At 34.5% G+C, this 22,890-nt stretch overlaps 1 protein-coding gene across 1 annotated transcript; it reads left to right on the top strand.

Moving 5' to 3' along the window:
• Positions 1-8,002: 8,002 nt before the first annotated feature.
• On the top strand, positions 8,003-11,898 carry LOC145073876 (proline--tRNA ligase, cytoplasmic-like). Its single transcript, XM_079020350.1, has 12 exons — positions 8,003-8,072; positions 8,678-8,751; positions 8,869-8,965; positions 9,043-9,155; positions 9,266-9,453; positions 9,569-9,635; positions 9,931-10,053; positions 10,165-10,317; positions 10,421-10,705; positions 10,853-11,071; positions 11,373-11,466; positions 11,725-11,898. The coding sequence occupies exons 1-12, from the start codon at positions 8,006-8,008 to the stop codon at positions 11,787-11,789; spliced, it is 1,545 nt and encodes a 514-aa protein (XP_078876476.1). The 5' UTR covers positions 8,003-8,005; the 3' UTR covers positions 11,790-11,898.
• The last annotated feature ends 10,992 nt before the right edge of the window (positions 11,899-22,890 follow it).

Raw genomic sequence — 22,890 nt, 5'->3', positions numbered from 1 at the left:
GAAGCGAATGCCTAGGTTGGCAAAGAATGTCGGAAAAAAGATCGTCTATGACCTATGATTCCTATTGTCAGTGGGAGTCCGATTAAAATAACCCTTTTTTTTGTAAATTATTTGATTTCGGTAGTATATATTTGATGTATTTGAAGATGTTTTTAATGTTATTCATGTTTAATGAGCGGTTTCTTTGTTGTCCTTCAATTTCATAACAGATTTACAAACTGGCAATCTTTGATTTTTTCCATATCTTTTGTTTTATGATCTTAAAGATGTTAAAATGTGGATTTGATTAATATTTATAGTTTTTGGTTTATTTTTCATATCGTTTGTGTTATGTGCTTGAAGATGTTAAATATCATGAATATATTAAGTAGAAGCCGCATCACATCGGTACACATTTTGTACTTGACCTGCTTAGGATGCTTAGGATGATAGGAGTAGTTCGAGATGGAGGCATTTGTGTTGGTGACGGTGGTATCACCGGGAGGATTACATCGTCATTGGGCGGCTTGAGACTTTGGCATTCAAAACGGGTTGACGAACTCGTGGTTCCTCCGATGGCTCCAGATTCATTTATTTTTTATATAGAACCTTCTGTTATAAATATCTTATCCTACAATTTTAAAGCCACCAATTTAATTCTTTCTTTTAATTCCATTTCATTCTCCTATTAGCCATTTATCTTTTTTCTTTTTTCTTTCAATTTCATTCAATTTTATTTTATTCTCTCTACATTGCAATTCAAAATAAGTTTATTTTAAAGATTAAAAAATTATAAAAAAATTATGTTTTATTTTATTTTGAATTTTCTGAATAAATTGAATTGAAAATAATGATATATGAATGTGATTTACTTAGTTGTATTTATTCAAGATATTTGGTTATTTAAGTTAAAAATTACTCATTTTGTACTAATAATGATTGTTTATATAAGATTTATCCAAATTATATTTATATTTATACCATTTGATGTTCATTTTACTTTTGTTGGTATATTGTTCGGTAAAAATAGTTGTTAGCTAGAAGTAGAGATGACAAAAATTGATACGACACGAAACCCGACATGAACCGGACACAGAATAAACGGGTTTGGGTAAGATATGTTACGAAGATCAGAATTACATATCCCATCCAAAAGTTTCTATTAAACCTTTTGAAACTCGCAGATTTAAGTGATCTTCAACAAATCAAAACAAAACTTTCTAGTAATAGATTCGAGTAGGCTCTGATACCAATTGTTGGTTATTTTTGTAACCAAAACATAAACGCGGAAGCATAATATGAAGATCTTTAATCTCGAATCTAATTAAAAGAAAACTTAAACATGAAAGAATGATTACATACCTTGTTCCATTGAGATTTTCGGATCTAGAGACTAGGAAGAGTTTTCCAGTTAATCTCAAAAGCTCTCTCTAAAATCCCCCAGCAATGAACCATACGAATTTTTTAGTGTATTTTCGTGTGTTTTGATTTGCTCCTCATCACATGTATTTATAGATGGATATAAACCCTAATGTGAGAGATGGAAGGGATCTTGAGGATCTTGAGTCAATCCGGGAACTCAACCCACATGGTAAGTAAATATTCTATAAATCGGTCCATCAACAATTTATATTCTTACCATAATAAATTGATTTCATAATATATCGTACATATTTATGAACTGGTCCCATAATTAACCAACAATCTCCCACTGGACCACGAATATATAAATGTACATATAACTGTATAAGCACTTTAATGAATGTTATTATAACATTGGTACCCTTAAACAATCTCGTCCACTAATCATAATAGTATAGGATCAAAGCGGCATTCGTTACAATTTACATAACTAAACCTATCAATGGTCACATATACATATATAACTAACGACATAGATTAAACATGAAGTGTGGTTTTAAAATCTAAATAGATTTCCAACGAGTTCCTTTTTAACTTGAAGTGAGATCAAACTTCAAATAAGTGCAACTAATAATGGAGTTAACTGGATTCTTAATTCTGTACAGAAAAACATAATTGATCTTAAACAAAACATAAAGCACCATAAAACTCCCACTAAAACCAAATATCACACCAACGTGTGTAGTATGCTCATGAAAGACCTAGGGAGGTAATCCCTTTATGAGCGGATCCGCTTTCATGGAGTTTGTTCATATGTGCTATATATATTTCCATTTTGCACTATTGTGTTAACAGAAGGAAACTTGATGTCCATATGCTTTGACTTAATAGAACTTCTGTTGTTGGAATGTAACATTGTTGACTTATTATCACAACTTTAGTGGTCTTTCAATACCAATAATGTGTAGCCTCGTGACAAATTTCCACAACCATATTCCATGCTACAAATTATGCTGCCATTATGGAAGAAGCTACTGAAGTCTATTCCATGAAGTAGCTCATCATGCTAAAATGTAAAAGTATCCCAATATGGATCGGTAACCATTTTGGCATCTAATAAAATCAGATTTTTAATAAAAATGATCTCCAAAACATCTGATTTCCTATAGTTGAGCATATAGCCTTTTGTTATATATAGATATCTCAAAATTCATTTGGCTACTTTCTTATGATCCAAACTTAGGTTGTATAGATATTGACCCAAAACCAGAAAGATAAATTTACTCCCACTTAATATGTGATACACAATATCATTTACTGTATTTACCGCAAAACCAAAAAAGATAATAAATTGATGATAAATGTGGTACTACGCATAGGATATCCAAAGTTGAGGTTGTTGAGTTTGTGTATTCAAAATAGGAGATTGAAAAACATTGTCGATCACTGATTCATAATTTGCATACTATCAAAAGCAATAATAGGAATCAAGATTGATTCCTCCTTAAGGACAATGTTTTAACCTTGTTTCTCCCCCAAACTCAACATCCTCAAAGAATGTTGCTCTATCCAAAATAAATTGTCAATATCCACGCAATTGAGAACTAACATAATGTCCTCATTGCATTCCTTAAAGTTAATCTCATTGAGTAAGAATCATAAGTGTGATCAATGTTAACAGGTATAATACCATAATTCAAATTTCTGTTTTGAGAATATAGATAAATCTACTTTTATGCTCATTAATCCATAAACCGTAATCAATAATTTCAATTTATGACATTTTTACAAGGTATCAACACAACATTAATATCAAGTCTTTGGACAGTAATACTAACTTGCAAGAGATATCCTTATTTTAGAGATAAACGTTGACAATAAATCATGTCAATTAACAAGACCCTCTTTGGATTGACTTATTAATCACATGGAACCAAAAAATCGTCACATGTTTATCACCACATATATGTTTATTCGGCCAAATATCAGTCTACCTTTGGGTCGGCTAATATCCGCATTAATAAACAAATAAACCATAAATTTTGATAATAAGAATTGACAATATATCATGTCAATTAATAAATCTCTCTTTGGATTGACTTATTAATGACATGTAACCTAAAAAATCGTCGCATATTTATCATCAAACATGTATTTATCCGGCCAAATATTAACCTACCTTTGGGTCGATTAATATCCGCAGTAATAAATACAAACCATAAAATTTAAGTTCTTTGTAAATTAATTTTCACAAAAGAGATCGCTTTGGCGATATATTATGTCAATTAATTTACCCTTAAAATAAATAATATGTCATAAATGAAATTTATCAATAACCAAAATTACGTTTATAAATTTCCATAAATGCTATCACATGTTTTCATGAAACCAAAATTTGATAATATAATGAAAAACATTATCAACGATAAACTGACAATCTAAATCAATCTCCAAAATTCCAATTAAATTAATCTCCAAATTTCCAATTTATACGTATATTGGAACCAAAAAGAAAATTCCTTGCATTGAAATATGATAAAACTGATTTACACAGTTTCTTTTAGGCCGAATAGCAAATTAAACATATCCAAATGTACAAACTAATAATGATAATAATAATAAAAATAAAATTCATGACTAATTAACTCGTTATTTAAGAAACATTATTTTCGTTAAATATCATGGTTAATTAAACTTATCATAAATTTGCTAACAACCATTCATGACCAATCGGCTGAACAACCTCATAAAAGCATACCTTACTTTGACCATCTAAAACGTCTATGAGAGATCAAACTCAAGAAGAGAAAAAAAAAATTATCATGAATATACACATACCATGTACATCTCCGTCGACAGAGAAAAAAATGGACAAAATTTATAAATCTTTCACTTTTCTTTCTGATTTGCAAGATATTCAAATAAGTCTTTTTAATTAAAAGGTCATAAAGAAAATAATGGGTCTCACGTCTCATTCAAAATACACACACTTAAAACACAATGGAAACAAAGAAAATAAATTAATGCAGTCTTTTCATCAACAGCTAGAAACAACAGGTATGTTACGAATATCAGAATTACATATCTCATCCAAAAGTTTCTATTAAACCTTTTGAAACTCGCAGATTTAAGTGATCTTCAACAAATCAAAACAAAACTTTCTAGTAATAGATTCGAGTAGGCTCTGATACCAATTGTTGGTTATTTTTGTAACCAAAACATAAACGCGGAAGCATAATATGAAGATCTTTAATCTCGAATCTAATTAAAAGAAAACTTAAACATGAAAGAATGATTACATACCTTGTTCCATTGAGATTTTCGGATTTAGAGACTAGGAAGAGCTTTCCAGTTGATCTCAAAAGCTCTCTCTAAAATCCCCCAGCAATGAACCATACGAATTTTCTTAGTGTATTTTCGTGTGTTTTGATTTGCTCCTCATCACATGTATTTATAGATGGATATAAACCCTAATGTGAGAGAAGGAATGGATCTTGAGGATCTTGAGTCAAACCGGGAACTCAACCCACATGGTAAGTAAATATTTTATAAATCAGTCCATCAACAATTTATATTCTTACCATAATAAATTGATTTCATAATATATCGTACATATTTATGAAGTGGTCCCATAATTAACCAACAACACGCCCTATAAAACAAGAAATCAAACGTTATTTTATAAAAAAAATAAACTATATATAATAAAACGATTACAAATTACTTGTTACTAAATTTAATATAGTTTAATATTTTTAAGGGCTTAAAATCCTTATCTTAACCGCTCAAGAAAACCTATAAATAATAAAATGTTACATGGTCATTTGATTGTCTTGTAAAACAATATATATTATAAACCTAATGATAAATGCAAAGCTAATATCTAAAAGATATTCTATTAGAGAGAAATTAACTATCTTATTATTTATTCCTGTACTTTTTTAATTACTTAAATTTTTTTTTCTTATATCATCTTTCTAATTTAAAATTATGATATTTATTATATTTAATAAAATTAATAATTTAAAAAATATTACAAGATGAATAAAAAAATTAATAGAAAGATATTTGAGAAACAATGATATATAATTTTTAAAACTACAACCCATATAAAATTGGGTAAATTACACCAATCGTCCCTCGTACATATGTCAGAAAGCGTGTTTAGTCCCTATTTTCAAAAATTAATTCGGACTGTCCATTGTTTTGTTTTTTCTTGCTTGCTTAGTCCCTCCGCACATAAAAAGACCATTTTACCCTTATTTATTTATTTTTTGATTTATTTTCTCTTTACTTGTTATTTATTAATTATTTATTGATTTGTTTATTATACAAAATAAATATTATTGCATTTAAAAAACAGAAATGGGTCGGTACATTTAATCACTCGTCTCCCCCTCCCCTCCCCTTCTTCTTCTTCTTCTTCAATGCATCTCATATCTACTGTTACCACCCACAACGATCGACTTCAATGCTCCGACAACTCCTTCGGAAAGTCCTAGACATCTACGGTTTCATACAGAGGAGATCGACTCCAAGACACCGACCAAGTTCAGTCTCTATTTTACTCTCTTCTCCTGTTTCCCCTATTCTGATCTCATACTTGCGTCTCTCCAGTTTCAAATTTGGAAATGGAACCATTTGAGTTTCCCCAAATCAGGATTTACCACAAATTGCCCAACACCACCTATCACCGCTAGCACCTCTGACACCACCACCTATCACTGCCATGTCCTCCTCCAATCAAATCACAATCTGAAAACCTTGCACCTGGCTTCTTCCTTGATCTGAAACCTTAGGCAGAAATCGATCTGGACATATGTGAAGAAGGAGATCAATCTAAACATATGCCGACAACTTCTTCCTCGATCTCAACCTTGCACCCGTCTTCTTTATCAGTTATCCCTGTATGCTCTCCATTTAATCAGACTTATGGTTTGTATGATTTCCTTACATGGTGCATCCAAAAATCTAGATGTAAAAGAGATCCAAAAAATCAATCTAGGTTAAAATCTGACAATCATTGATTGTAAAATTTCCCATACATCGATTGTTTTCTAATAAACAAGTATAATTATAAACAAAATAAAAAAGAGAGAGACCAGCATTCCAATTCGACCATATCTGAAAGGCACTTGGTACCGATTTGAATGGATCTAAAACGGGTTTTAACCCATCTGCAACCCTGTATAACCATGGCGTCGGAGATAGTGTCCGCTTTCGCCTCTGATTATAACACCTTCGCCTCTTATTCGAATAAAGAATTAAGAAAGAGTGACAGTTCTACATTGAGAACGGAGAAGAGGGAAAGAGATCGACTGTTCTTCATATCTTTCTGGTGATGGCTTCCCCCCATCACAAAATCAGATATAGAGGAGGTAACCTTGCTCCTATGGTGTCTGATTTAGGTTTCGGTTTCATGGTAGCTTTTGAGGTACATATCGAATCGACTTCATGGGTATCTTGAAGCTTGCCAGAAGCATATGATTTTGCGGGTGGGTTCTACAATACTGAAAGAAAATAGAAAGGGGAGATGTAGAGGATGGGTGAAAGTGGGCACAATTTCCTTCTTTAAATGATAAATAATATTAGATTAATTGAAAAAAATACACAGGGGCATTATTGTCATTTTAAATCTGGTATGGACTAAACCTGCAACAAAATCGTCTTTTAGGGATAAAACATGCAACTTTAAACCAAACGAGGGACCGTCCGAGTTAATTTTTGAAAATAGGGACTAAACGTGCTTTTCGGCACCTGCACGAGGGACGATTCGTGTAATTTACCCTATAAAATTCCTAAGGCTAAATGGTATCGTAATGTTTTTACCTATGAAATAAGTATGTCACATAGGCGTCAAGTAAACTTTTATATTTTTGCCATAATTTTACCTATGAGTGTGGTGTGATGATGTTTTTACCTATTAATTTTTTCCTTTTCTTTTTTATATATTAATTAATATAAATACAAACTTTATAATCTTTTATTTACAATAACAATTAATTTAAAACTTTATACAAAAGGTTGTCATGGCATTTAAAAATAAATATATAAATTACATTTGAAAATTACATAAACAAAAACTTTTAAAACACATAGATTTGTTATAGTTTTTAATCGTTATCCTTTTTCAATAAATTACGTTTATTTTGGTATTTAGGTTAGTAAATAAGGTACTTGAAATACGTAGATAACATTTACTCTTTTTATATTGACTAAACAATTCATAGAGAAAAAAAAACAAATCACCATATTAATCAATATATATTTGTTTCAAATAACTCAACGATGGAAGCAAGCGTTGGGTAAACAAAGGTCATATCTTCTATTTGATCGGTAAACAAAACGGTGGAAACATACCGATACCTCCGCTATATTACCGCCGGTACAAAAGCGGTCATAGAGTGGTGTTTACCGCCGGCAACACCTTCCTCGTAGGATTACCGTCGGCATAAATCTCTCCACACCGTTTAGCCTAATCAGGCGTATGATCTTGAGAGTAGAAAAAGGCAAGATTTTCTTTCCTTTTTCCCTCCTTTTCCTTTAAAAATCAGGCTTGTTCTTACTTAGTTCCTATCGTTACTTGATTGTTGTTCTCTCAGTTTACTCTTTGTTATTGGTTTCTAAATTTTTAAATTTTTATTTCAGCTGAAAGTTAAAAGACATGGCTGGTGGTAAAGGAGACAAGCCTGCTAATGCCAACAAATCTAATGCAGCTGCAAACCCTAGCAGTGAGTGTTTTTACTAATTACTAAATTCTGTCTTTGAGCTCAGCATACACATACACATACACATACACGCTACATATGGTGTAATGCGTATGAATTTATTAGTCTTAATTGGTCTAAGAAAAGAGATGTTTTCATGAAAAAGTCTAATGATTCTGTTGAAATTTGATTTATGAGTTAAAGTTGACAGTTTTTTTGTTAGAAAGTGGATGTTAATGGATGACATACACCAAACTATGTTGCTTGCGTTAGAAAATATGTGTAAAGTTATAAATTACGGACGGATGCAAAATCAAATGATTTAATTTTTTAATTCAAATTGATGTCAAATCATCAAAATTTTAAGAAAAAACTGAAAGACAGTGTCTTTTGCTTATTTAAGTATGGGATTTTGTAATAAGCATTAATTATGAGAAATATTGCCCTAATTAAATATGAAATATATTAATTATAATGAATATTCTCTATAATTATCGCATTATATATTTTTCAATGAGAAATATTCCTTATAGTTAATGTATTTCACATAATTAAACATGTAGATTCTTGAACGTAAATTTGTTATATTCCATATCTAATTTTGTGATAAATTAAATTTGTGATTGCAGAGGGAAGGAAGAAGGAGACTGGTCTAGGTCTTACTAATACTAAAGATGGCAACTTTGGTGAATGGTATTCTGAGGTATAATTAATTACATGACATTCCTATTGTTTTGTAATTATTGACATGATGCCTATATAATACGAGTATTTCTCTAACTTTTTTTTTTAAATCTTTTTGGGTAATTGGGTCGTGTAGGTTGTTACAAATGGTGAAATGATAGAATATTATAATATATCTGGCTGTTATATCCTCCGACCATGGGCAATGTCTATTTGGGAGATAATGCAAGTAAGCATAACTATTTGTTAATTTAATAATACAGTTTTAGCTCTTATGTTTATTGAATACATCTATCTTTATTCATTGCAGACATACATGCAGAAATCAAGAAGATGAAGATTAAAACTTGTTACTTCCCACTTTTTGTATCCAACAACGTTCTACAAAAAGAGAAGGATCACATACAGGGTTTTGCTCCTGAGGTATATATATATGTATCGTATCTCACTATCTTTATCAACACTATAATTGATCTCGTTTTCATTTTGTTTTGCCAAAAAAGACATGAATGCCCTCCTTATTTTGCTTTCAGGTTGCATGGGTGACAAGATCAGGGGACTCTGAATTGGAAATTCCAATTGCAATTAGACCAACAAGTGAAACAGTGATGTATCCGTATTTCTCAAAATGGATCAGGGGACACCGTGACTTACCCTTGAAACTTAACCAATGGTGTAATGTTGTTCGATGGGAATTTAGTAATCCTACTCCATTCATCAGGTAGCTTTCTTATTCATAATTCATCACATTGCATGATTTTTTTTTCTTTTTTTTTCTTTTGATCTTGATTTTCCCTTTCATGAAAATGATAATAAACTTTCTGTTGTTATTCTAGGAGTCGTGAGTTTCTTTGGCAAGAAGGGCACACTGCCTTTGCAACAAAGGAGGAGGCAGACACTGAGGTATGATTATTAATTTAAGGAATTAATAACTATCTTTGTTGTGCTTTATTGTATTTTTATATTGCTATCGTGATTTTAACTTAAAATCACGATAGCAATAGTAAACTATACTATAAATAATCTAGTTGTTTATATCCTTAAATTGGTGAAAGTACGTTGTGCTTTAGTGTATTATACTATTATTATACACTGATATTGGTAAATTAGGTTAATAAATATATAAAAAAAAACTATCGTATCAATATCAGTATACTTGTTGATTGATAAAATAGTTTAATGATGTATTTATTTTTAGGTTGTTGAAATTCTTGAACTGTATAGACGGCTATACGAAGAGTACTTAGCTGTGCCTGTGGTGAAAGGGAAAAAAAGTGAGATGGAGAAGTTTGCCGGTGGACTTTATACCACCAGTGTTGAGGTACTTACTTACCGACAATACTTTTTGAAAATGTTAAATGACGTTTTTGCCCCTGTCAAGTCATTATATATAACTAATTACATTATTTATAATTTTATATAATGCGAACAGGCGTTTATTCCACATAGTGGGCGTGGTGTACAAGGTGCGACTTCCCACTGCTTAGGCCAGAATTTTGCAAAAATGTTTGAAATAAAATTCGAAGATGAAAAGGGAGAAAAAGCCATGGTTTGGCAGAATTCTTGGGCATATAGTACTCGAACAGTAAAAAAAAAATTTAAAAACTTTCAATCTCTTTTCTTGTTATATCATCGAAAGTTGCTTTGTATTTAGATGACATTGCTAAAAACGTAAGATTTTTTTACAGATAGGGGTGATGGTGATGGTTCATGGTGATGATAAAGGACTGGTGTTGCCTCCTAAAGTTGCGGGAGTACAAGTGATTGTGATTCATTTGCCTTACAGTGATGCCGACGTTGATGCATTAGTGAATGCAAGTTTGGAGACTGTGAAAGCTTTATGTGATGTAGGAATTCGTGCTGAAGCTGACTTAAGGGAGAATTATAAACCAGGTTGGAAGTATGCTCATTGGGAAATGAAAGGTGTTCCTTTGAGGATTGAAATTGGACCCAGGGACATTGCTAAAAATCAGGTATTAACAGGACCAAAGTGTTTAATTTTTGGTTTTCATTATATCTAGAAGATATATTATCCGAGTTTTAATTAGCTTTTTATTACTTTTGTAAATAAAAAGTTGCACTAATTACGATAAAATAATGTGTTTGTTTTCACTTTTCAGGTGTGTGTGGCTCGTCGTGACAATGGAAAAAAAATTGATATTCCAATGGATGATTTGGTTGATAAAGTAAAGGGTTTGTTGGATGATGTTCAACAAAACATGTTTGAAGTCGCTAAGCAAAAACGAGATGCTTGTGTTCAAGTTATAAAAACTTGGGATGAGTTTATCGTTGCATTAGCCCAAAAGAAATTGATTTTGGCTCCATGGTGTGATGAAGAGGTAATTAATTTATATTCTTTATCATTATAAATTTACAAACAAAATACCTATACAACTTAAAAGACATGCTTCCTGAATAAAAAAAAACAATACAAGAAATGGAATTATAATATTATCGATAGTACATGTAGAGGTGTCACAGAAAAACTACAAATTTGAAACAATATTTGTGATGTGTAGAAAAAGACAAAAAGACAACATTTCAGTCATATCTTGGTGGTTCATGTCTATTTATTATTATTACTGTGCTAATTATTATTAGATTACATTTTAAATCTAATAAGGATTTAAAATGTTTCAGGAAGTCGAGAAAGATGTGAAAACAAAGACAAAAGGGGAGACAGGAGCAGCTAAGACACTTTGTTCTCCATTTGAGCAGCCCGAGCTGCCCAAAGGTATTATTTGATTGCAATTTCTTGAAAAAAATTTCTTGGGCTATTTTCAATAATGACGATAACAGTATCTACGTCTTTTGCACATACAAGAGACGAGCGAGTCCTTGTTTTACTTTTTTTGATGTGACTTTTTATCCTACTTACATCAATCAATTTCAGTCTCAGTCGTCTGATACACATCATACACATCAAACACAGGACAACACGTTCTTTTCTATCCTGTCTTGGAATATCTATGTGACTTAATTTTTGTGACAGGTACATTGTGCTTTGCGTCAGGAAAACCTGCCAAGAAATGGACGTACTGGGGACGAAGCTATTAACAATATTAAGAATTTGGTTTTCTTGTTAATATAGCAGAAACTATTGAGGAATTATGACGTTTTTTTGTGTTTAAGATTTTGCAAAATTCACACACCAATATATATTATAGAGGCAAAAAATTTCCTATAGGAGACAATCTGTGTTCTAGACTGCCTTTGGCATCATATGCTCAAACTGTGTTGTGCATTGTGTAAAGAGGATGTGGTTCATGCTGGTCCCAACTAGCCTAGTTTGTTTCCGGTGCACATCACTTGCAACCTTTGATCACTTGTTCCTCACAACCATTATAAGTGTCATAGTGGTGTTGAGATCGATCCAATCTAAAGGTTTACTACTTTCCATAGTGTTCGACCAAATAAGTTCAGATGATTTTTGCATGCAGGAACATCATTTTGTTATGTTGTATGGATATATTCCAAGAATCTCCCATTTGTGCTACAATAATAGCCTTGTGATTAGTGGTGGAGGCTCTTAGAGGCCAGGAGGGGTCATGGCCTCCCCGGTTTTGAGGTTGATAATACCTATATGTATACAGTTCGCTTACCAAAAATCATTAATATTACTAATGAGCTTACTATAATTATGTAATATAACTTATAATTTTATTTTAAGAGACTAGATAGACAATCAACTAAAATGTCCGCAATTCACTACAATCAACTAAAATGTCCGCAAATCACTGAAAAAAATCAAAACCAATCTTCATTCGTTAGGAAACCAAATCAACGAAGAAGTTACGCTCAAACTATATAAAAACAAATGATCTTAATCTAATTTACAACTTTTTTAACTCAATGTTTTGAGTTTATAAAAACAGTAAACCAAAAAAACTTATTCCAACCACCAGAAAAAGATATCTCAAAGCTGCCCAAAAGAAAACGTCGCTGTCAAAAGAAGAAATCTTAAATCTGACCGGAAACCGCAGCAAGTTGTTCGCCTCCTAACGGGTCACTCTTGCCTCTAACCTCCGCCGTGCCTTCTGTTCGCCGCTGCCCCTTTCCTCTTATGTTTCCTTACCACGAGCGTAACAATTGAGTTGTACGCATTCCCTATATCTCTCTCTCTCTCTCTCTCTCTCTCTCTCTCTCTCATACTCATAAATATGATTGTTTATACCTTGATTACTGTTGTGAATATATCTATACAAAAGATACGATATAGACTTTTGAGTCTAGAAGCTGCCAATGTACAAATAACTACTATTACTTTGTTAAATAAATAGAAACTTTTATTTCTTGTTATTGCTATTTAGTATAGTTAGAATTTATAAAAAAATTGTTAGTAACTTAGTATAATTAGAAATTCATAATAAAAACATATTTATTAATTTTATATATGCCATGCAAACACTAAAGTAATTATTAAGGCTGGTTAGTGTCATACCACACTCACCACACTTTTCTAATGTCACATTATTTTTTTGTTTTACCCACAAAATTGATGAGTGTCATACCACACCTTACCATATCCATCAGAACACACACATTTATGCATGAAATACAACATTTGAAGGAGTGACTGTTTCTTCCCATGTGGTAAAATTGTAACACACTCTATGCACACCACAATTTTGTTTGAGGGTTGGTGCGGTTACCACATGTCACACTATATCGCGGTATGTGGTAAGAGGCACACCGCATGGTCTAAGATCTGTATATATAACACTATAACACTATGCCATACATGTAAGTAAAAATCCTAATGTATAAGAAACTATAAAACAAACAAACAAAATAAAGAAATCATTAGCATGGTTAGAAATTTGTATTAAAAACTATATTTGTTAAACTTGTTTTTTGTTTTGAAAATTTTCTTTCGGCCCCCCTAATTATAGTCTTCATGCGCTGCCCCTGCTTGTGATGAAACAAACTAGGTGTGGCGTTTATGGATGCGTCCTTGCTCCCCAAGCCAAATGAATGCTAATCTTACAATGGCATTACAACACTAAACAGATTTGAGGTAAAAATATACTTAATCATCATATTTCCCATTATATGTGATGTCCTATATTGAGCATAAGACATGGATCATATCACCTTTCTCTATCATAAGTTATGTTTCTCGATCCGTATTAAACCACAATGACAAACGTCATCATACTTAAGCATAGCTATGTGTTTGTTCAATTTCAAAAAAAAATAAAAATAGAGGGCCTACAGATATCTCAGCGATGGGACAAATCCCATCTAAACTTACTTACATCTTGTCACATGGATCCTATCGCCCATAACAATAACTTGTATAACCACATTGTTAAAGGTGGTTTTAGAATATTTTAAAGCACAACATTTATAGGTTGAGGTCATAAGTGTTTCTGGTTTAAGGACACCATAGAGAAATTGGTTGATGACACTTATGATGCCAATCCTTAGAGTAATTTCATGGGTGGATCAATCTAACATTTACACCTAACAAATAGTATGAATATAGTATAACCATTTCCTATATTCACCACAAGAACATAAACGGATCCTTGTAAATACCTTTAATTTATCCGTAATTCCCATGAAAAGCAATGGCTATGGAAGATTCCAACTATCACAGCGGTTCCTGGATACCCAAACATGCCAAAAGAGTGTAAAAAAAATAGAACTTTCACTTAACAATTGAATCAAAATATATTTTTATAATGTTCGATGTTGCAATCACCTCTTAATCAGTTTGTAATAGTTCCACTATGCTAGAAATCTCATTCATATACTACGCATGTGAACCTCCTAAAAACCCAAGAGAATGGCTTAGCCAATGGGTCAACAATGTTATCCTCGGTAGGGACTTTGCATATATTGACATCACACTTATAAATAATCTTATTAATGAAATGGTATTTTCGAGCATTTTTTAGTCTTGGTATGACAACGACTACTTTACATGAGAAATCATAGTAGTACCATCATAATACATTTCAATAGGATTCGAGACATTGGCAATCTCTCTCAACTTTGCAATTAACTTCTTGATTCAAGCAGCTTCCTTGGTTGTAACATATGACGATATGTACTTAACTTTTGCAATTGTATTGAGAACGCTGCTTTTCTTTAAAGTCTTCCGTCTAATAGCAACTCCATTAATACAAAATGCAAAACCTAATTAGGACTTGAAGATGTTCCAGTCAAAAAGCTCGCATCTATGTAAACTCTTTCTGTCTTACTTATAACTAAAACCTATTGAGAGGCAATTGCTTTCTCATAATGAACCTAATGGAAAGAGTTCATTAAGAGTGAGATAAAATATATCGTGAAAAACCACACTTTTGAGCTACTAGATCTTCCTCCGGGTAATAAACCACCAAGCTATCGATGGATCTTCAATAAGATGACACCATAAATAAATATAAACCAAGATTAGTGATAAAAGGTTATAGATAATGGGAAGGTTTGTATTGTTTTGATACTTATTCTCCGGTAACACTATTAACCTCTATTAGGATGTTACTTGTCATTGCGGCCTTAATAAATTTGGAAGTGCACCAACTGGATGTTAAAACAGATTTTCTAAAAAATGACTTAGAAAAAGAGATTTACATAGAGCAACATGGGGGTTTTATTGTCCTGGGAAAAGAAGAAAGTTTGCAAACTTGTTAATTCATTGCATAGATTAAATCAACAACTAAAACAATGGAATCAAAAGTTTGACAATGTCATGCTAGATTATGGTTTCAAAATCAATGAATGTGAGAATTTTGTTGATGTCAAAGACATGGCTAGTATGTTATGTTGGATTAGTGTCTAAGGCTGTAACTATATTTGGTAAGTACTTGACCCGGTTGTGCATGGTCCTTTTGGGTTGCCTTCACCATAGCAACTTGACAGGATGATTTGTAAAGAGAGAAGAGATATTATTGTTAATATATTATGAGAGTAATATATTAAAGGAATAATAATGTTATTTGATTGATATAAGTCATATATTAATTGAGAATTAATTTGGTGACTTAAAGAGGTTAATTGAATAAATGGGCATAAACTGTCAAATGTGTGATAGTTGTGTTTTGGGCTATGTATCCTTATGGATATTAGGGTGGACGGATTTTAGGTTTAGGCTACCTTAAAATTGTCCAAGCCTCATATCTAGGAGGATCTTTGGATTGCTTAGGGCCTAAGTTATTCAATTAGGGTTAAGGGTGTAACCCTAGTATCTCATAGTATAAATAGACCCCTTAGGTGAGGGAAATCGGCCATACTCTTGCAAGGAAGAAACCTATAGACGATTTCTCACATCCTCTTTCTCTCAAGATCATCCTCTTGCTAGTTGGTGTTTGTAAGCCATTAGAGGAGTGACAATTGTGACTCTAAGCTCCAAGAACAAGAAGTTTCAAGCAAACAACTCATGGTATTCTTTTAGATCTGATTTCATATTATATGATTCAATTGTTTACACTAGATCTAGAATTGTAAGCCCTGGATACATTGCATGTTCAATTAGAGAAACCTAGATCCAAGCATTAGGGTTTGCATGTGCACATAGGAAAGTTCTTATGGCTCAAACCCATCATGTTATACTATGTTTATATGTATATGAGATGCTTATCATTAGAAGCAATGAAAAGCTGGTAAAACCAACTAGAAATATGTTGAAAAGCAGGTTTTATATGAAATATATTGGGTCATGTATAACTGTATAAGTGATTCTTGGAGTCAAGATCACACAAACACAAAATAGAGTTATGTTAAGTCAAACCCATTATGTGAACAATATTATTGAGAAAATTAACTTAAGTGATTCTAGTACTACTAGAACTCCAATTGTCACTTGTCAACATCCATGAAATAAAATAACAAAGGTGATGGTGTTACTCAGATAGAGTACTCGATAATTCAATATTAGAATGTAAACACAATTAAATTAACCAAAATAGCTCTTTGATTATTATAAGAAAATTACTCAAAACTCACAGTGTTTACAATGTCTCTCTATTGATTATAACTCGATTCTTGACAATGTATATATAATCGTAATTACCGACTTGTAACTTAGAATTAGGAAACAAGCTACTGAACGACTTGCCATAAACTAGTTTGCTTGTTCTCAAGTATTTGGTATCCACGACTTAGGATTCCAACAATCACCCCCAAATCTCTAAGTAGTTCTAGAGATGTGTTCGATCCAGGGCCATTGTATATAAATACCTAAGGCGAGATAAGAACTTTATGCCCTTATATATGTATTGCATGACCTATATAAAAAAATATACGACAGATATGCACCACCTTTTATAATCAATCAAGTAGTACAAACAAAACCTATAAAATCTGAAAACCGCCTAACACAATGCCTTCCTACGTTTATTCAAGCAAAAACATCCTTTATTTTACAATAATAAATATCTTATGAAAAATCACTTTCGATACTTAAAATCACCCAATGCTTCTTGCATACTCCATTATTTAAATAGATGTTCAAGAACTTTCACCTTTGTTAGCTTCATTAGGCAAAATTTATGCAAAAAATTGTAACTCAATAAATAAACATATTCCATCAATATGAGATTCTTCACCATTTGTCAAGTTAGACTCGGAATTTAAACAACATTTTTCTAACAAAATATTTGTTCAACGTCGCTTTTAGATGATTAGCCTCTTCTTGTTCTTTTTGTTTTCTATCCTAAACAATGTTTTTGTTTTTGTTTCCACTTTCAAGATTCCAATTGTCAAGTGATCTGGAAAATGAATAATAAAATTAGAAATAGGAAATCATTTTTTAAAGTAAATTACACGAATGGTCCCTATGATTTGGGGTAATTTGCACACTTGGTCCCTAACTTATTTTTTTAACTCGGAAGGTCCCTACTATTCGTTTTTGTTACGCACTTGGTCCTTACTGTTTGTTTTTGTTATGTGCTTGGCCCATGTCTTACCTAAAAAGACTATTATTTAAATAGGAAAAGACGATGAGGTTGGTAAGGTAAGGTGAGGAGAGTGGGGTTGGGGGTGTGTTTATTTAAATAAATTAAAAAATACAAGGAAAAATAGTCTTATTAGATAAGATAGGGACCAAGCGCATAACAAAAACAAACAGTAGGGACCTTCTGAGTTAAAAAAATAAGTTAGGGACCAAATGCGCAAATTAACCTAAACTATACGGTCCTTTCATGTAATTTACTCCATCTTTCAAAACTACTATGTAACGCCCCGATTCTCATGTATTGATTTATATAAGAATTTTCTTGATTTCAAGGTCTCCTCGACGAGTTGGTTGCCCTACTCATCGAGTAGCAGTGGGTTGGTCCACGTGTTTTAGTGACCTACTCGCCGAGTCTAAGAAGAGACTCGACGAGTAGGAGCTAGCAGATGAAACCTCGAATTATGGGGTATTGCACCCTATTTAAAGGATCCTTGGCCTCCCCCAGCCTCCCCTTTACAGCTCATTGACACCCTTAAACCCAAAATCGTGTGTGTGTGTTTCTTTGGTGTGTTAAAGCTTGGAAGAGGGATCTTGGTGAGGAAACACTTGGGGAAACAAGTAAATTGAAGCTAGGAACTCATGGGTAGGAAAGATCTACTTCAGTTGGCACTCTCTTGAAGGTATTAGGTTGTCTCCTTGGCTCATTTCATCTTTAATCTCTTTTGGGTGGGTTTTAGGAAAGGTTTCTTGTGTTTGAGTCAAGACCTGAAGTTGCAACTTCAGATCTGGACTCCCTTTTGCCTCTAGATCCATAAAGTTATCAATTTTGGCAAGAATGAGCCTTCCCTCAAGTGCAAGACTTCTTTGCAAGCTTAGTTTTGTCATTTTGAGGCTTTAGAGCTTTGCATGCACGTAAAGTTTGCAACTTTACGTGATAAGCATGCCTTGGGAAGCTATATCTACAATATGGAGTCTTTGCATGGCTTAAAAAGCATTTGTATGGATGAAGGAATGAAGGGACTCAGCGAGTCCGATGAAGATTGTCGTGAACTCGACGAGTCGGATGGGGTCTTCCCAACTGTTGGACATATATGAACTTGGCGAGTTGCAAGGGGAAGTCAACGAGTCGGCCATGGAGTACTTCGACGAGAGATACACAACCCTTGCGGAGATGGCTACTGCTGCAGCCACATCGGCTGTATTAGCGGCAGGGGGAAGAGTAGGAGCCACACGGGGCTTCCAGTACAGGGACTTCGGTAACATGAAGCTCCCTAATTTTGATGGGACTCAAGACCCCATCAAGGTTATGAGGTGGATTTCGGATGTGGAGGGGTGTTTCTTTACTTGCTCGTATCCTACTGACTAGAAGGTCAGGTGTGCTCTGAACCTGCTTAGGTTGAGGGCCAATGTAACGACCGTAGATCGGGGCAAGTTAATTTAGAGATAATAGGGGTGGAAAATGACTTTTCGAAAAAATATTATTTACAATAAATAATCTTAACCAAGTTGTAGAATATGTCTCAAGGATTCCGTACATATAAAGAACGCCGAAATCCGAGTTATAACGAAGAAGTTATGACCCTTTGAAGTTTAACGGCAAAACCGGCACAACACCGCGAAGACGTAAAAAGTAAATTTACGATAGAGGACTTTCTATCCTTAGTAATCTAAAAAAAATTTGTAGTATACGTTAAACCGATAACATACAAAAAAAAGAACGCCCAAATCTGACTTCGTACGAGGAAGTTATGAATTTTCTAAGATTTGGCATAGTAGTGCACGACCCGAAACTCGAATTTTAGTTCGAGCGATTTTTGGCTTACGCAACCTAAATGAGAGTTGTAGATCTCATTAATAGGAACTCAACGGTAAAAAGACAGACAAAAATGGAGTCTGTATGAAGGAGTTACGAATTTTTCGCGGTCTTTTAACAGTCTAATCTGCTCCTATTGTTAAATTTAAGATCGGTCAAGAATTAGCCGACAGATTCAAAGTGGAAGTTGTAGATCTTTTTTTTACCTACGCGTGGATATAAAGAACGTCAAAAACTGAGCTCGTATGCAAAAGTTACGGATTTTAGAAGATAATTAGTTTTTGGGGTAATCTGCGAGTGACACGTGGCACAATCTAGGCCACACCTTCTTCCCCACGTCTTGGAACAAGATGGAGACATGTGGCAACGAACGCGCTGCATTCGTGTAGGGAAAACACTGTGTTCGCGAACGTGCTGCGTTCGCACCGAACTCAGCATATAAATAGAGGCGTAAATCACTCCCAAAACTCACACCTTCACACTTCTTTCTCTCTCAATATTCCAAACCTCTCCTCCCCAATCCCTAGCAACCTCCAAGTGCTAGAGGTGAGCCTCGGAGCTCCAGAAGATTTTCGGCTCGGGAACGCTGCTCCAGCGAAGCCCGGTTTTGCGAAAAACCCGCTGTAAGTGAGCTACGCCTACCCTATCGTTAGTATATCTTATGTTTTAATATAGTAATGTTATTAGGACATTATAATAAGTATTTGGGATCTTATTATGAGTTATATAAGTATTGTGTAACGCTTATATAATAGTAATAATAGCAAGACTATTAATTAGTCTCGGTGAATATTAGACTAAACTCTAGTGGTAATGATACTAGGTTTTGTCCAAGGAAAATTGTGTTAAGAGTAACGAAGTGTTGTCCGAGTGTTGAGTCACCACCTTCTCAGGTGAGTACATGGTCCCTTTCATCTTACACATAGACATGAAGTATTTTATATAAACTACGTGTTATGTGTGCATATTATCTGTACACTTGCTATTTATGTTGGATGAACGATTTTATACAAGTTTTATATGATTTAACCTGTATATGTATTTATATCTACATAATATGTTGGGTAAAACATGGGTAGATGAAATATGTGTTGGATGATGAGTTGAGAGGTGATATAGACCATGAGGTAAGGGTGAGAGGTGGACAATGTGAGAAGCCTTATTCCCAAATGTTGGCCCCGTCATCTAGCAGAGTATGGATGACAACCACGGACTATTCTAGATAGTCTAATGGAACACTAGTAGGCTCGCAACCTGTGGGTGTTGTGAACGATGTGTTCACCGGTGTACTCTAAAAACTCATTGACATGTATTGCGAGTGGACTCTCAAAAACGATACTGTTAATAAACGACATAACCCTAGAAGTTGTGCTCGAAGGAAAATACCGGCAGCTGCGCCTCATAGAGAATGTCACAATTATGGCAGCTACACCTAAGTGATAGAACTAGCAGTTGTGCTTGACAGTTGTGTCATTGACAACGATGGACTTCGTACCTATTCCTTAGGATAATCCTTAGGAATGAATGAATGAGAAATAGCTGATTCTTAGGGTAGATCCTTAAGAGTAAAGAAGATAATGGGGATGGGTAATTGGGTTAACTGTTTGATGATTAAACATAATAATATTATTGTGGGTTGAAAACCCTATGTACTCACCATGTTTCCCAACCTGACCCACTCAGTTTATTTATATCATAGGTGTTGATATGAAGTCATTACACCGAGAAACTAAGGAGATACAAAAATAACTAGTGATAATGTATGTAAGTTCTGTTTATGCTTATGTTTCTGTATTGACGATGACATCCCAAATGTTTTAAAATGAATAAAAAATACTTTTCTTCGGAAATGCCTTGATAACGTATTTATCATGTTTTACTGGGAAATTCCGCAACATTTATATTAAAAGAGGTACTCTGATTTTTATAAAGCATAAACAAAAATCGGTCTTTTCTGGCCGTGAAAATGGGGATGTCACAACCAATGACTAGTGGAGATTGACGACCGGGTCGTACACTGATGATCAGAGAGTTGCTGTTACTTGGGAGCAGTTCAGGGATATCTTCCGCGCCGATACATTCCACAGGTTGAGCGGGAACGATTGTCATAGGAGTTTTTGAGTTTGAATAAAGATGGGGAGTCGGTGTCAGAGATCACCCGCATGTTCATCGAGAGGACGATGTTCTACCCAGAGCTTGCTTCTGAGCAGGCTCAGATGACTCGTTATCCAAGCATGCTCAAGACGGACATCCGTCAGTTTGTTGCCACGCAGTGATGTGATACTCTTCTAGATCTACAGGAGGCCTCTAGGCGGCGTGAGTTGGAGATTGAGCTGCAATTGAAGGAGCAGCGTCAGGCCCCGACACAATCTCAGCCGGCGTCGAAGCGGTCTAAGACCGCTGATTCTAGGACCGGGGGTCAGCAGAGCCGCACTTGTGTAAAGTGTGGCAAGAGTCATTCTGGAGTTTTTCAAGCGAGTAGTGGGTGCCACAAGTGTGGCAAGGAGGGGCACTATGCTAGGGACTATCGCTAGTGCACCCCTACATTAGATATGAGGATATGTTATCATTGTCATCAGGTTGGTCACGTGAAGACCAATTGTCCACAACTCACAGCCAGACCAGCGCAGGTTCCAGCACCGGCTACATATAGGATTGGGGATGGGAGGCCAGTTAAGGCGGAGCCACCGAAGGCTCAGGGGCGTGCCTTCCAGCTTATAGCCGGGGAGGCCAGGGCAGCACCGGATGTGGTTGTTGGTATGTTTATATTCTTTATCTCATTTATTATATATGTGTTATACTTATCTGTTGTACCTGTTTTTAGGTACGTTTTTAGTGAACTCATTGCCTGCATTGGTTTTCTTTGTCTCGGGGGCGAGTCAGTCTTTCGTATCTCAGACATTTAGTAGGGAGTTCAGTGTGCCAGTGGGCGAGCTAGAGTATCCATTGCGAGTCTCTATCGCCAATGAACACGAAGTTTCTACTTCTTCAGTCTACCAAGGATGCGAGTTGGAGATCTTCGGAGTGTCCTTTCCGATAGATTTGATCTCAATTCCCATGGGGGAAGTATGCGTGATTGTGGGGATGGACTGGCTTAGTTAATTTGGTGCCATGATAGGTTACGAGGGCCAGCGAGTGGTAGTTCGAACCCTAAGTGGGGGAGAACTGATTATATATGGCGAGGACACAAGACTGGGATCAGGGTTCTGTTCAGCTGCTAGGGCTCGACAATATATTCAGCACAGGTGTGTGGGTTTTCTGGCATAGGTGGTGGACACGTGAGCCAGGGATCAGATTTCAGTTTCAGAGGTTCCAGTAGTCAGGGAGTTTACAGATGTGTTTCCGGAGGAGTTGCCAGGGATACCTCCGAAGAGGCAGGTTGAGTTTCGAATCGACCTGGTTCCTGGTGCAGCCCCTATCACCAAGGCGTCGTACCGGTTGGC

The sequence above is a fragment of the Lactuca serriola genome, chromosome 9, assembly GCF_051521515.1.
Source record: "Lactuca serriola cultivar US96UC23 chromosome 9, Lser_US96UC23_V15, whole genome shotgun sequence".
NCBI lineage: Eukaryota > Viridiplantae > Streptophyta > Magnoliopsida > Asterales > Asteraceae > Lactuca > Lactuca serriola.
Note: the sequence above shows the minus strand (reverse complement) of the source record. Positions and strands in the feature narration are given on the sequence as shown.

Bases quoted from the DNA above. Each gene is read 5' to 3' on its own strand.
- LOC145073876 (XM_079020350.1), top strand. From the start codon at position 8,006: ATGGCTGGTGGTAAAGGAGACAAGCCTGCTAATGCCAACAAATCTAAT. The intron at 10,706-10,852 runs GTATTAACAGGA...TTCACTTTTCAG, and splicing joins GGGACATTGCTAAAAATCAG to GTGTGTGTGGCTCGTCGTGA. The intron at 11,467-11,724 runs GTATTATTTGAT...TTTTTGTGACAG, and splicing joins GCAGCCCGAGCTGCCCAAAG to GTACATTGTGCTTTGCGTCA.